The sequence below is a fragment of the Hippichthys cyanospilos genome, chromosome 7 (genome assembly GCF_059441005.1).
Source record: "Hippichthys cyanospilos isolate Australia breed blue-spotted pipefish chromosome 7, RoL_Hcya_1.0, whole genome shotgun sequence".
Taxonomy (NCBI): Eukaryota; Metazoa; Chordata; class Actinopteri; order Syngnathiformes; family Syngnathidae; genus Hippichthys; species Hippichthys cyanospilos.
The window spans coordinates 24,303,049-24,316,356 of NC_142375.1; the positions used below are offsets into that span (position 1 = coordinate 24,303,049).

Genomic DNA, 13,308 nt, shown 5'->3' on the forward strand with positions numbered 1-13,308 from the left:
TCCACGAATCCATCCCCCGTTTACTCATCCGTCGATTCGCTCGTCGATCCGTTCGACTATCCGTCCGTCATCGATCCGTCCGTCCGTCATCAATCCGCTCATCCATCCATCCGGTCACTCATCCATCCATCGTTAACCATTCACTCATCCTGCCGTCCTCTTAAGCATTTGTCCTCGCGTTGTACACGATCGCTAAATGACTTCCAGCACTCAATAAGTGCTTGATTAGCTAGATCATCGATGACCCCGGTACTCAGTTACACACATTAGACCTTCATCGCCTAAAGTCGTTGATTATCTAAAGTCATTATTCGCCTATTTAGCTCCGGTACTCGATTATCTTGCGACGCAGATACACCGGAGTAGCCAATTCCTTCGGTTGCGTCACGGGATCCATTGGGGCCCGGGATCTGAATGCCCGGGCTGGGAAAAATCCCGTCTTTGGGCTTGAGCTAAATGAGTTCCGTCGCTTCGAGCGCATCGCGTTAAGGCGATGTCACGTTAGCGCGATTCGAGTAGATCCAAACGCTTTGATGACGCGGCGGCCGCAGGTTAGACAAAAGCGGAAAGAGCGCCTTCATTTAGAGTGCGGCCTGCGACGGACGTTCTTGTTGTTTAGTTTTGTTTTGGGGGGGGGGGCGTTCGGAGACATTGAAAAGTGAGAAAAAAATCTTACCGACAGGATCTGGCATCGGTCGGAGGAACAGTGGACGTTCTGGCAGGGTTGGTACATCCCTAGCGTGACGCAGTTCAAAAGGATCACCATCATGCTCACTCGCTCGAACCAGGTGAGGACAAAGGGCCGGTTAAGGGAAACCGGTGGCCTAGGAAAAAACAACACAAACGGAATTCCGTAGCAGAGCCCCTGCTCGATGTCACTGCTCGTTTCCGGCTCACTCTTTTCCATTTTTGAAGGTGTGCCAAACTTTCACGCGCTTTTGTGTTGGGTCTTGTAGGGTCCCTTTCCCAAGGATTTTCTGCCTTTAGGGGGGCACCCGATTTGCCCTTGAGGTTGGTCTACACACCTGCTTCAAATGATTGCGCTCATTTTCAAGCGCTTGCTGATGAGCTAAACGCAATCGGCTGCGATGGGGAGGTGAACCGGGAAAAGGCGAAGCGCCACGGCGGACGATGCTCTTTCTTTTAGTAGCTTCACCCACTGGAAGCGCCAAAGACTTTGGAGGCTTTTAGGCTGGCCTATAATCCTTGTCCCTGGCTTTCAGGGCTGTTGTCTCCAAACTAGCCTCTAGTCCTTGTCACTTTCTTTTGGGGTCCTTTTCTTTCTGGCTTTTGGGGTCCTTTCCTTTCTGGCTTTTGGGGTCCTTTCCTTTCTGGCTTTTGGGGTCCTTTTCTTTCTGGCTTTTGGGGTTCTCCTTTGGAAGCCGGTCCCTAGTCCTTGTCACTTCCTTTCTGTTGTTCCGGTGACTCTTCATTGTCTTTCTTCTAGCGTCCTTAGCAGCGACATAATCCATCTTGTCTGTATATTAGGGTCCTGCTTTTGTGTGTGTTTTCATGAGGGGGTCAGGGTACTTGTCTTCCAATCTTTTCTTTGACTTGGATGTGATTTATTTTCATATTTTATAGATTTATTTACGTTCACTCCAAATTGTTTGAGTCCTTCATATTCCCGACTTCACGGTTAGGTGGGTCGGAGCCCTGTCGTGCGTACGGATCCTAAGTCTGGAAAGACGGCCATGCTCGCCCGCGTGCTACGGCCGTTTACCCCTGAAAACCAGCAACTGCTGTATGCTAATGAGCGAAGCCCGAACCGACGGCGCTTGACGCCCCCCGCCCCGCCCCGCCACAGTCAGGGAGAAGGCTCCGGATGCGGCTCGGCTCGGCTCGGCTCGGGAAGGGCCTCCGGCGACAAAAGGCGGGTCGTCGGCCGAGACGGCGGCGGGTCCCGCCGGGCTAGAAACCTTGTGCGGGCGGAACTTCTTTTTGCGCCGCGACGACGACAACCATTGCTTCGTCGGAAAATCCATTTCATGTTTGTTTGGTTTTTGTGGGGGAGGGGGGGGGCTTTTAGGCTTTGATAAAAATACACAAACGGGCGGGCGGCGAAACCGCCGACGACGTTACTCTTGCAACGACCAAACCTCATAAATCTTTGTCGGGGAAACGCGGACGTAACGATGAAGCAGGTCAATGGCATTTTGATTTTTCCGAAGGTAAGCTCGGCGAGAGCTTTTCCCGCAGGGGAAGCGCTTAACACCGTAGCAACGTTTTTCCCGAGAAGGAGAAAAGCGCCAGCCGACCGTGACCGAAACCTCGCGCGCGTTAGCCAAGGGGGAGCCGGCGCCGCGCTTGGCTAACAAGACGCTTTTAGGGAGGGGGTCCCGCTGCTCCCTCGGGCTTTCCCGCCCAAAAGATCTCCAAAGCCCGGCGGGCTTCAACGCGCAGCCAGTAGGCCAGAAAAGAGAACAGATTTTTTTTTTTAAATAGTAAATCCTCAAGTTGGCCTTCCACTTTTCCGGAAATAAGTTTGCACTCTACAGCAGGCAGTTCTCTTTTTGTCATTTTTTACGGTTCCTTTTTGATTTTTTTTGGAATGGAATTCATTCAGAATTTTGCGTTTTTTATTAGCAAGAGAAAATCTTTGCCTTGAGTTGCCCTTGAATTTGACCTTTCCACGCCCCCGACGCCGCATGACCGGGAAGGGGGGGGGGGGGGGGGTCGACGCAGCAAAAGCCTATTTTGCGCATTCCGTCCGACTCTGCGGCGCGCCTCCCGCTCGGCTGCCGCGGGATTCCTTCAGACGTGTTGCCATGGCAACCAGCACACACACAAAAAAATCCAAAAGATAAAATTGCCATCTATAAGAAGCGTCATTTGACTTTAATAAGTCCCCAGTCGGCGGATGAAATGACTTCCGAATGTTGATGATTTTGCGCCGGCGCATCCGTGCGAAAGCTGAGCGAGATGACGCTCGCGCAAGCGGCTCATTTAGCACTCCGTCGCCTCCCGAGCTTGCCCCGGGGACCCAAACTCAAAACTGACGACGCCGCGACCACCTGACTGATGCCTTCAAAAAAAAGGGGGGGGGGGGGGGGGGGTCTAATCTGGCATAAACATGCCCCAAATTATATTACTTTACTCCAGTGCTTCTCAATATTTATTTTCTTTTATTGCAGGACCCCCCCCCCCCCCCCCCAGACAAAAAAATTGGCTCCTCCCCCACCTCGACTAGCGATAAGACCATTATCTATACAAAACATGTTTATCCTATTAACATTTATACACAAATAAAGTCAAATAAATTAGCTTTCAACCAAATGACAAACTAAACAAAATTGTGCATCAAAGTGCCTGAAATAAAAAAATAAAGTCAAACTTTTAAACTGGGAACATTCTACAAAAGCAAATAAATGCATGTAAATTGATCTGCAACATTTGAATGTTAAAGTGAATATTAAATGTCATTGGTTTTTTTTTTGCTCTTATGTATAATCACCATAGAAACATAGATTGTATATTTTGGACTATAGCTTGCAGCGGTGCAGTCTTAAGGAACCCGGATATTTTGGGGTTAGAAGGAACAGAAAGAAACAAAAGAAAACAAACGTAATGTGTAAAGTGATATTAAAAATCAGGTCAGAATGCGTGGTCCTGATTGGAGCATGGGCCGGGCTCTTGTCCCGCCCGCTCCTGCGCGTGATGTAGCACCATGCCAAGGTTTTACTTGTTGCGCCCACACACACACACGCACGCACGCACGCACACGAGTTTGAACATGCTGAGCCTCAGCGGATTTGAACACACACAAGCGCAACAACCAAAACAGGACTCGGCTTGAAAACAGCAAGGGCCCTAACAGTGATCCCCGCGGAACACCATATGGTAGATGGTGCTGTGCGTTAGCTTTGGAGGTAAATCAATCTCAAGCATCATTTTACACGCTCAGAAATGTAGATTTCATTTTACTCAAATTTGGACGTGAAGTTTGAATCGACCACCAAAATTTCTCAAGAAGGCAAATACAGTGTAAACAACACGAACACGGGCCCTATCGTTGACCCCTGTGGGACACCATGAGGAAGAATGCGATTGCGTGCTTTAGAATGCACCGAGATGAATCGGCGTCTTCATTTAGCCTACCAGGTACATTCATCTCACACGTTATTTGACAGAAAATCACAAATGGAGGTTTTGTTTCATTAAAATTGAAAAACCCGCCGCCGGCAAGCTAATAGCGCTTTGGCTAACAATCTCGCGGCGTAATCACGCCACGTCAGCCATCCGCCGGACGCCTCGCCGTTCCTTCCACCTCGTGTCGGCGTCCCGGCAGGTTTCGCGGAAGGCCGCGCGTCGGGGAAGCCGTCGTCTCCTCGCCGCAAATGTTTAAAGGAAAACATTGAAAATGACAAATAGGCCGGGAGGCTGCGCGGCAGACGTTTGAATAGCTTGCGCACCCGCCGTAAAATGGCCTCTTTGTCATCGGCGGGCATTTTTTTTCACGTCCCCGGAAGGCCCGGAGGTCAGAGAGGAGCTTTTTTAAGCGGTCGGGGGCAGACGCGGGCTGGTTCGGATCAATCGCGCCGCCCTCTTCGGAAAGAAATAAGCGGCAAAATTGTGAGTTGTGCGGCGGTGGCGCTTACTTGAGGCGGGTCCCGTCGCTTTTTGTATTTTTCTCGGTGTGTCGCTCGTTCTCTAAATGAGCGGCGCCTGTGTGGAAACGACGCTCTGAGAGAAGCGCTGCCAATCGGCCTCTATTTGTGCGGCGGATTTCCTCGGTTCGAGGTATTTGATCGGTTGATTTTTTGGACACGGTATCACTCGGCGGTTTGTGGCTTGTGAACCTCCGAGTAGGACGATTTCCCACGCGCGCAAAAAAGACAACATTTTCAAGTTTGACAGCGTTGTCCATCCGAGTTCCGACGCGGTCAAACCGTCGTCGCCGTGGTGATAAAAGTCCAAATCTGTAAAACGAGCTGTCGAATATTCAAAGGTTTGCCGAACCGAACGCCTTCGTGCGCTAGCCGGCCGCGTGGTTTTCCTTGCGGTTTAAAAGCGCTCCAAATGTGAAACCGAAGCCAAAGTTTGTCGTCGGCTCAGCGAGAACACAAAAAAGATGATTTGTGAAGGGTTGGATGGGTTTTTTTTCTGCCGGTGACCTTTTAGCACCGCGCGGCGCATCCCAATGAGCGCGGCCGTGGTTTAGCCTACGCCGCCTTCCGCCCACACGCAGGCACGCACGCACGCATTAGCGTGACTCACGCCGTATCGCTTTGTATGAGTTGGCATTAGCGGCTGACGTCTTTGGCAACATTTACGCTCAGCCATTAGCTGGGGCGGCACATTGAACCTTTTTCCTTTCCTTTTCACCCGCTACTCGCTCAGCATTCGGACGCGGCCGCCGGCCGCCCATTTCAGCCGGCCCCGTCCGCGGGCGTCCGTCTCCCGTGTCGTTTCCCGGAGGTGAGGCGCAAATCAGATATTCATCTTGCGGACGGAGGGCCATCCTAAAATAAGGATGCTCATTTGGGCTGCATCTGGACGCGGCAAACAAACACCTTAACGGCCGCGGAGCCGTGGCCTTCCCGACTTCATCGCCGCGTAAAAACTCCGTACGTGGGCGCGTAGCGCCGTGTACCAACGTATGTGTAAGAAGAAGGTATATATCTATATATATATGCGTGTGTGTGTGTGTGCGCTCGCACACGCGTGTATATTGCACGTATTTATGTATGTATTTAAAGACATAAGATTATGTATATACGTATACATCTGCACGTCTCCCTAGGTTGATCTGTTCATTCGCACGCGTATATATGCATACTTGTGTGCATACATGCAAACATTTATAGATGCATAACGTATAGATATTTCTATACAGAAGATGTATATGATTCATGCCCTGTCTTTACACGTTTAAGGACACACACACACACACACACACACACATATATATATATATATATATATATATATATATATATATATATATATATATATATATATACGTGTACGCACGCACAGAATAGCCGTATTTGGATACCTCGATACTACTATTGCTAACTAACGCCAACTATAAGAAGAGCTTAATACAAAGCTAGTGTACGGCGAGCGCAGGCGGCGGCCAAATGCGGCGAAACATCCGCAAAAGGGTTTCCGCTGAATCATTGATGAGGACGATAACCTGCTGCTTTTATTGAGGGTGAGGCCTCAAGCGCCATCGAGGAGGAAACAAACGAGCTTTTGGCTTTTCCCCCGCCGTAAGAAAAAAAACAATATTAAAAGCTCACGACAGGAAATGGGCAATTAAAGCGGCTTGATATTTCGGCCTGTTGCGTGATTCACCGCCTCAACGGAGACGTTTTTTTTTTCTTTTCCTTAACGCCTCATTAAGAAAATTTCATGCGAAAGGCTCATCAAAGTGAGCTCGGCGGTCCGGCCGCCAGATCCGATCTGAAAGTTCCAGGCCTTATATGAGCGCAAACGGACTTTCTTTAGATGACAAAGTTGACGTAAAAGCCAGAATCCTCCGCGCTCTCGTTAGGGGATGATAAGTGAAGCCGTGGATTTAGCTAAAGATAGCTTCTTAACGCGGATCTAACGGGGACTGGAGCGCGGGGACCGGAGCGCGGTTTTGTTTGTGGGCCTCGTCCGAACTTCTCCTGACAAGACGGAAGAGCGCGTTGAACGGCAAAACCTAAGGCGTCATTGGACGTTGTCTATGAGGGGTTGTCAAAGTGTCGGCGGCCTGACTGCGGGGAGCCCCTGAAACCATTTGGCTTATTAACGCATTCAATGCCGGCAACGTATTTTCATGTTTTGTTCTTTCAAGGGGCCGCACATTCAATCCCAGACACTTGTGTATTCCCGATTGAATGTCTCGACTCTTTCCAAAAAAAACGACAAATTGTGAAAATGCGTCCCTGGCATTGAATGAGTTAAAAAATAAAAATTTTAACAAAAAAATATATATGTTTATTTTATTTATTATATTCTACAATAAATTGTGACTTAATAAAGCAATCGATTCAACCAGTTTAATATATTCTAGAAAATGTATTAATTTGGAAACGTTATCGTTTTGTTTTGGAAAACTTGCTTTTTAAAAGAGGTCCCTGGTCTATACATGTAACGTAGTCATTTTTTTTATTTTAAACCGCTACAAGAAAGCTTTTTTTCGAGAGCATGGCAGTTTTAGTATGCGGCGCGGGCCGATAAATTGTGTCCGGCGGGCCGTAGTTGGAACACCCCTCCATTTGGTTTGATTGTTTTCCTTTTGGCGGCTCCGCCTCACGCGTTCATTTCCCTTCGGTCCGACGACGTCGGTGCGGGTCCGGCTTTTTCGTCCGTCCCTTTCCAAAAGGCAAGTGGGGTTTGGGCGAGGCGCCGAGGCGTTACGGCCCGGCGGCGAGGAAAGGGATTTTTTCCCGAGGCGACTGGCGCCCGCGAAGACGAGGGGGCGCGGGGGGCGGCGCGAGCGCGGCGCACGTCAAAGTGATTTATATTTGAGGGACCGGCAGCCAATATGAAGACCCCCCCGGCGCGGCCGGAGCGCTCGCTCGCCAATAAAGACGGGGATTATTCATTTAGTGGAAATGATTCCCCTCCGGAATTGTTCTAGGCGTCTATTTGTTGAAAAATGAAACCGGCGTGTGTTTTACCGGCCCCGTAAAACTGCGAATGAAGTGTTAGCGCTTAATTATTAAGACGACTTTGGCGCTTCACGCCCCCTGACAAGTATCACGGTTCAACTCTGCATGACAATAACTCATTGACCGGCCTCATACAACATTTGTAAGAAACAAAAAAGCTTTATCCTCACAAGGGTCACGCGCGGGCCTGCCGGCGCCTATCCCGGCTGGTTTTTTCATTACGGACAGCAGGAGGCGCTGCATTTCCCCTCGTCCATAGCCGTAACAGACACGGCGGCCTCCGGAGGGGTGCCGCCCCCCCATGTTCACGATAACTAGACTTACCATTACGTTTAAAGCATACTGTCGGTCGTTAAGGACACGTTTAAGTTTTTGAAACTCACAATCGCTGAATCGTTTCCTTTTTAACGGGGAACGGCCTCGACCCTCCCTTTAAGCGGACTATGTATTGAGATCCGGTGGGGAAAATTGATGCTATTAGACCTCGTGATTTGCTTCTAGATGGAAGCTGGATAAAAGTCCATTCAGAAGATATGGAATACATTCGCAGAGTCTCTTTTCACGGCCCGATAAAAGATAAAAAGTCGCCGAGTAAACGCGGCCTTTTCTCGCCCCGTCGCGTCGACATTCATTCATTTACAGCCCCGCGCCGGACCACGTGAGTTGAGACGGACGCACCGTTTGCCAGCGCAAAGAACACCGCGGCCTTTCTTGTCTCCGTCTTCTGTGGCGAAACATCAAAACCGTCGTCTCGCGGACAAACAGACGCGCGCTCGGGCACGCGTGGAAACAGCCGCCTCGTCTCTCCCCTTTCTTCTCCGGAAACATAGCGGGTGGGACGAAACGGACCAAAATCGACCAAGCCTTTCACCCAGGGGCACTGCGAAATCGGAGCCCTAGCCGTCAACTCGGGGCGGCTAAAGCAAAGGATATGGACTTGACACCATGCGGATGCACCAGCTCCGAGGGCAGGTGGTCTGCTCGAGACAGAAAAAGACCACCGGTACCAGTTCCGGATACGGGACCACCGATACGCTGGTGGCGCTGCTACCATCCTCGTCGTCATCATCGCGCTCCACTTCCTCTTCCTCCATATCCTCCTTGTCCTCCTCCTCTTCTTCTTCTTCTTCCTCATCCAGATGGTACGGATGGGGGGAGGAGGGTTCAATGACATCATCGACCCCGGTCACCCGGGTGATGGTCGCCGCCGTCGAGAGGCCCTCCTCCTCCTCGCTCGTCATGGCAACGCCGAGATCTGCTCAAAAAGAAAGACAAGAAGACAGATGTTTTTTTTTTTGCTTTCCCTTTTTCAAAATTGCGCCACTATTGACCTCGGCGCAAAAATCGATGCCGCGAGCGGCGGGGTCGGATGCCAGCCATTATGGGACCAAAATGGCAAGGGCTAAAAATACACGCAGAGGTTTTTGTCTGAGATTTTTTTTTTTTTCCCCAAGAGCTTTCGGTTGCTGGATGAATGGAAGGGAGGCGGAAGAGCGGCATCCGCGAGGCCCGGTGACTTGGTCTACATGATGACTGAATGTCAAGACGACTGATTGGAAAGTAGACCAAGTAGGGAGACCGTAGCCAGCGTGCGAAGATGACCGAATGACAGGGGGCTGAACGCGAGAGGACTCAGAGGAAAGTTTATCGATGGCGGGGACGATCGATACCTCGCCGGTAGCATAAGTAACCAACGAGATGAATCGGACGCCTCGACTTAAGGCCGACCGAGAGAAGGAGGTCGACGAGTGTCGGGAAGGGTGCGGGCTCTTTTGATTTTGTTGCGCTCCGTACTTGTCGCGAGGACCACCTGACGTACAATACCGGAGGAACCGCAATGGCTCGGCAAAGACCCTGTCCCGCTAGGGGACCGACGTCGGCGAACGTCGGCGAAGGTGGCTACTGTCCCGACCTTCGTTCGCCGGACCGTTCCCCGCGCCGCTCTCGTCACAAGCGCCGCCTGACCGACAATTCCGGAAAGAATGGCGAAGACGCTCCCCCTTCTACTTGCTTGGCAGTTCTTGGTGCCCGACCTTGGTTATCTCCAACTCCGACAGATCGGTAAAGGCCAGGTGCGAGATGATTCATAAAAGGTAAGCGAGTTTCAAGATGGCCGACAGGCGAGGCGTCTCAATTGGAGACGTGCGTCTACCTCTGTCTGCACTCGCGCTAATTCTTTTTTCTCTTTGATGGCTTACGTTTACTGTAAGGGGAAGAGCGTATCTGTGGCTCTGCGGTTACGCTGCAATTGAAACACGCGGCGGTGACGTAAGCGTGACGCGAACCGAGGCCAGTTAAGAGGTTTAACCCGAGGCTTTGATACCTACACCATTACGTTTCACACGGGGGACGAGAGTGCGGTCGGCAATCGTGTCCGCCGGCTGGCGTCGCCGCGCTCGACGTGATATTCAAATGACGGACAAATGCCTGTCCTGCGACTATACGGGACGCTTTCATGAACGTCGTTTAAGTTTCATCCGTCACATACGCCGCAAGTGAAATAAATGATCGCCGAGGTCGAATCGACTAAGAAACACCTTTGCTTGGGGGATTAAAAACCTTCCTGCTTGCATATGCTGGCCAAGAGCCACACACACACACACACACACACGCGCGCACACACACACTTGCTGTCTCGCTCAGAAGTCTTCGTTGCACCAGACAACTTTCCCCCCCCCCATTAGCATGACTGTTAGGTGACTTGTTTCTGTACATATTAGAGGCCGAAATCATCACGGGCGCCGCGCAAGTTGCCGCCTTCGGTGGGCGCCGCGCTTGGGCCGCTAACCGCTTTGCAAATGTCATGACATTTGCTCGCGGAATCCCAAATGCCAGCTTTTTGATTTCAAAATGGATACGCTTGTTTTTGGAAAGCTTAGTTGAAATCATCGTCACGGGATAGTGAAGTTGTAAAATGTAAAATTTAAAAAAACAACTGTAGGGTTAGGGTTGGGGTTAGGCATGGGTTAGGGTAGGAACCCAATGAAACGCCCATGTGGAAAAAACACACACACATATATATATATATATATATATATATATATATATATAGACATAATATAATTGAAAAAAACAAAAACGCAGTAATTAAAATGCTGAAAAAATATACCATATATAACACCTCAATCAAACTTAAAGAGATTAAAGTCGAAACTAAAATAATAATGAAATGCCCAATTTTAATGCATATAAAAATATGTATTCGAGTGAAGCGGAAACCGGAAATCGACATGTTCAAAAAGAGAAATTACGTAAGAAAAATGCGGACGTACCGGCGTCTTCATATTTTCATGAGCTAGTCAGTTTTATTGATTTTTTTTTTTAATTTGCGCAACATGACGTGTCGATCGATGCGCCTCATTAGAAAAATTGCATTCAAATAAATCAATAAACCTCGCGCGGCTAACGAATTGATATCAATCCCTTTTACTCGGTCCATGGCGGCGCGTACTCGAACTCCGCCGTCCATCCGCGCCCTGCGCCGGCGCACGCCTTTTCTGCTTTCCGCTTGGCCGGCTTTTTCTGCCTTTGAAGGGACCTCTTGGAGTCGGGACCTTTTGAGGGTCAAGACCGGCCTTTCCGCTATAGCTCGGAACCGGGTCAGGGTTGAGGTTAGGCCCCGGGTTGCGCGATCGTTCCGACGGCTGAGGTTCGGGTTAGCGGGGAGGAAGTGTGTTTGTGAGCGCGCCTCGTCTCTCTCCCGGAGGCCGTAAAACCTTCAAGGGAACGCCACAGATGACGCGTCGCGTGCGCTTTGACCTTTGCCGGTGACAAGTGAGCGTGGTAGTAAACATGAGCTCTCTCTCTCTCTCTCTCTCTCTCTCTCTCTCTCTCTCTCTCTCTCTCTCACACACGCACACGCCGACGCGTAGGGCACGTGCGGCACGTAGGGCACGTGCGGGATTGGCCTCCACGCGGCGGTGATGAATGGGACCCCGAGCCGAGAAAGCGCACGCCTTTGCATGTTTAAGGCCGCAAGCTAATTGGGGTTAGCTCCTCCTCTTAGCTCCTTTACCATCCCACTTGCCTATGTCGTACTGGACAAGATACACTCGGAAAGCCCCAGCGTAAATACGTTCAAACGTTCCGAAAAAATAAAGACTTTGAGTATTTTCGCTTCAAAACAACTCAAGGCAAACCTCGCCAATGACAAAGAAAGAAATTCCATACACACATATAAAAAGTCAGCACGCTTTTGCAAGCATATGACAAAGACAAAGGGTGCATCGGCGCATGTAGGTCGCGTGTATTTATACCCGGGCGGCGGAAGTTTCAAGAGCCGACGCGATTTATCGGAGCCGGGCCGCATAGACGAATGGCGCTAACGGCAGCGCCGCTCGCCGCCCTCTATTTTTGCCGGCGATATATCTGCTACCGTCGTGCCGACCGTACCTAGCGCGTACGGGCTAGCGTGAGAATTGGCACGCCGCAGGCCACGCAATAATACTCCTTTGAAGAAAACTGCAAACCTTTTTCGTGCCAGACACATGCTTGGTTAATGCAGACATCATTTTAAAATGGAACTTTTTATTATTAATCAGCAAAATGACCCAAGAATATTATCATGATATTATATTCTCAAAAAAGTTCATTTGTTAGTGGCCAAGTGTTTTTTGGAAAATTTTGCAACCTCGGGTCCAATTGACCCAGGATGGTATAACTATTCCACTACTGTAGCTTCTCTTCTATGTGCCTTAAAATGCTGTGCGCCCTATACATGAAAATTGTTTCTTATAATCCTTATTATAAGCCTTATAATCCTGTGCATCTTATACTGCGCAAACTACGGTAAACGTTTTTGAGCTTATTACTTTAGTGCATAGTGCAGGCCCAGCCACTCCTGGAGCCTCTATTCTATGTGCCTTATAATGCAGTACACCTTATATATAAAAACGGTGTGAAAAGATACCATTCATTAAAGGTGCTCCTTATAATCCGGTGCACCTTATTCTGCGGAAAATACTATTTCGTGCATAGCGCAAGCCCAGCCACTACTGTAGCTTCTATCCTGTGCGCCTTATATATCAAAAACAGTTTTTACCTTATTTGGTGCGCCTTGTAGCGCAGAAAATACAGTAAGAAAGTTTTACGATTTACGTGATGTTTTGTTGCCATTCCCTTTAGCGCAGCTCCATCTAGTGGATGCATGACGCAAGCCCAGCTACTACTGTGGCTTCTAGACTATGCGCCTTAAAGTGCGCTGCGCCTTATATGTGAAAACACTTTTAAAAAATGGCCTTTAATCGGAGTACAGTAACGGGATGGTAAAAGTGAAGCTAGAAGCGGCTTTAATGAGCGGCGACGGAATCGGCTGCATTCACGCCGACAACAGCGAAACTCCCGCCGCCTCGCGCGCTTACTTGTCACCAATAGACCCCGGTGACGTAAATCGTGTTCAAACATATGTCGGATATTCTTCCCCGAGCGCGTGGCACAGTGTTGTTTCTTTTCTCGGAACTTAGCGGGGTGACGTTTAGCGCAACAAAAGGTCTGGGAAACAGAAGCGTTTCTTGGCCGCTGCGGACGGCGGCAGTGGGCGGACGCGGTAGCTGGGATAAAAATAAAGCCGGCCGCAAGTCCAAGGCGCGGCGGATTAACGGCGGAATCCGTAGACGGGGACCGGGTGGCCGTCGGAGGTGACTTTATCTGACAGACGGTCCCTCCGTGAAGCCTGGAACCCTTGTTGCGTTAATCCCAAAAA

At 49.8% G+C, this 13,308-nt stretch overlaps 1 protein-coding gene across 2 annotated transcripts in view; it reads right to left on the reverse strand.

Annotated features, from left to right (window-relative positions):
• Nucleotides 1-13,308, reverse strand: part of cacna1ib (calcium voltage-gated channel subunit alpha1 Ib) — a 68,997-nt gene that overhangs the window by 30,939 nt on the left and 24,750 nt on the right. For both annotated transcript variants that reach the window (XM_088419886.1, XM_088419885.1), the window contains exons 2-3: nucleotides 8,541-8,862; nucleotides 677-788 (exon numbers count right to left, since the gene is read on the reverse strand). In XM_088419886.1, coding sequence (XP_088276012.1) covers nucleotides 677-788; nucleotides 8,541-8,862 — 434 coding nt within the window. The remainder of the gene's footprint in view (nucleotides 1-676; nucleotides 789-8,540; nucleotides 8,863-13,308) is intronic.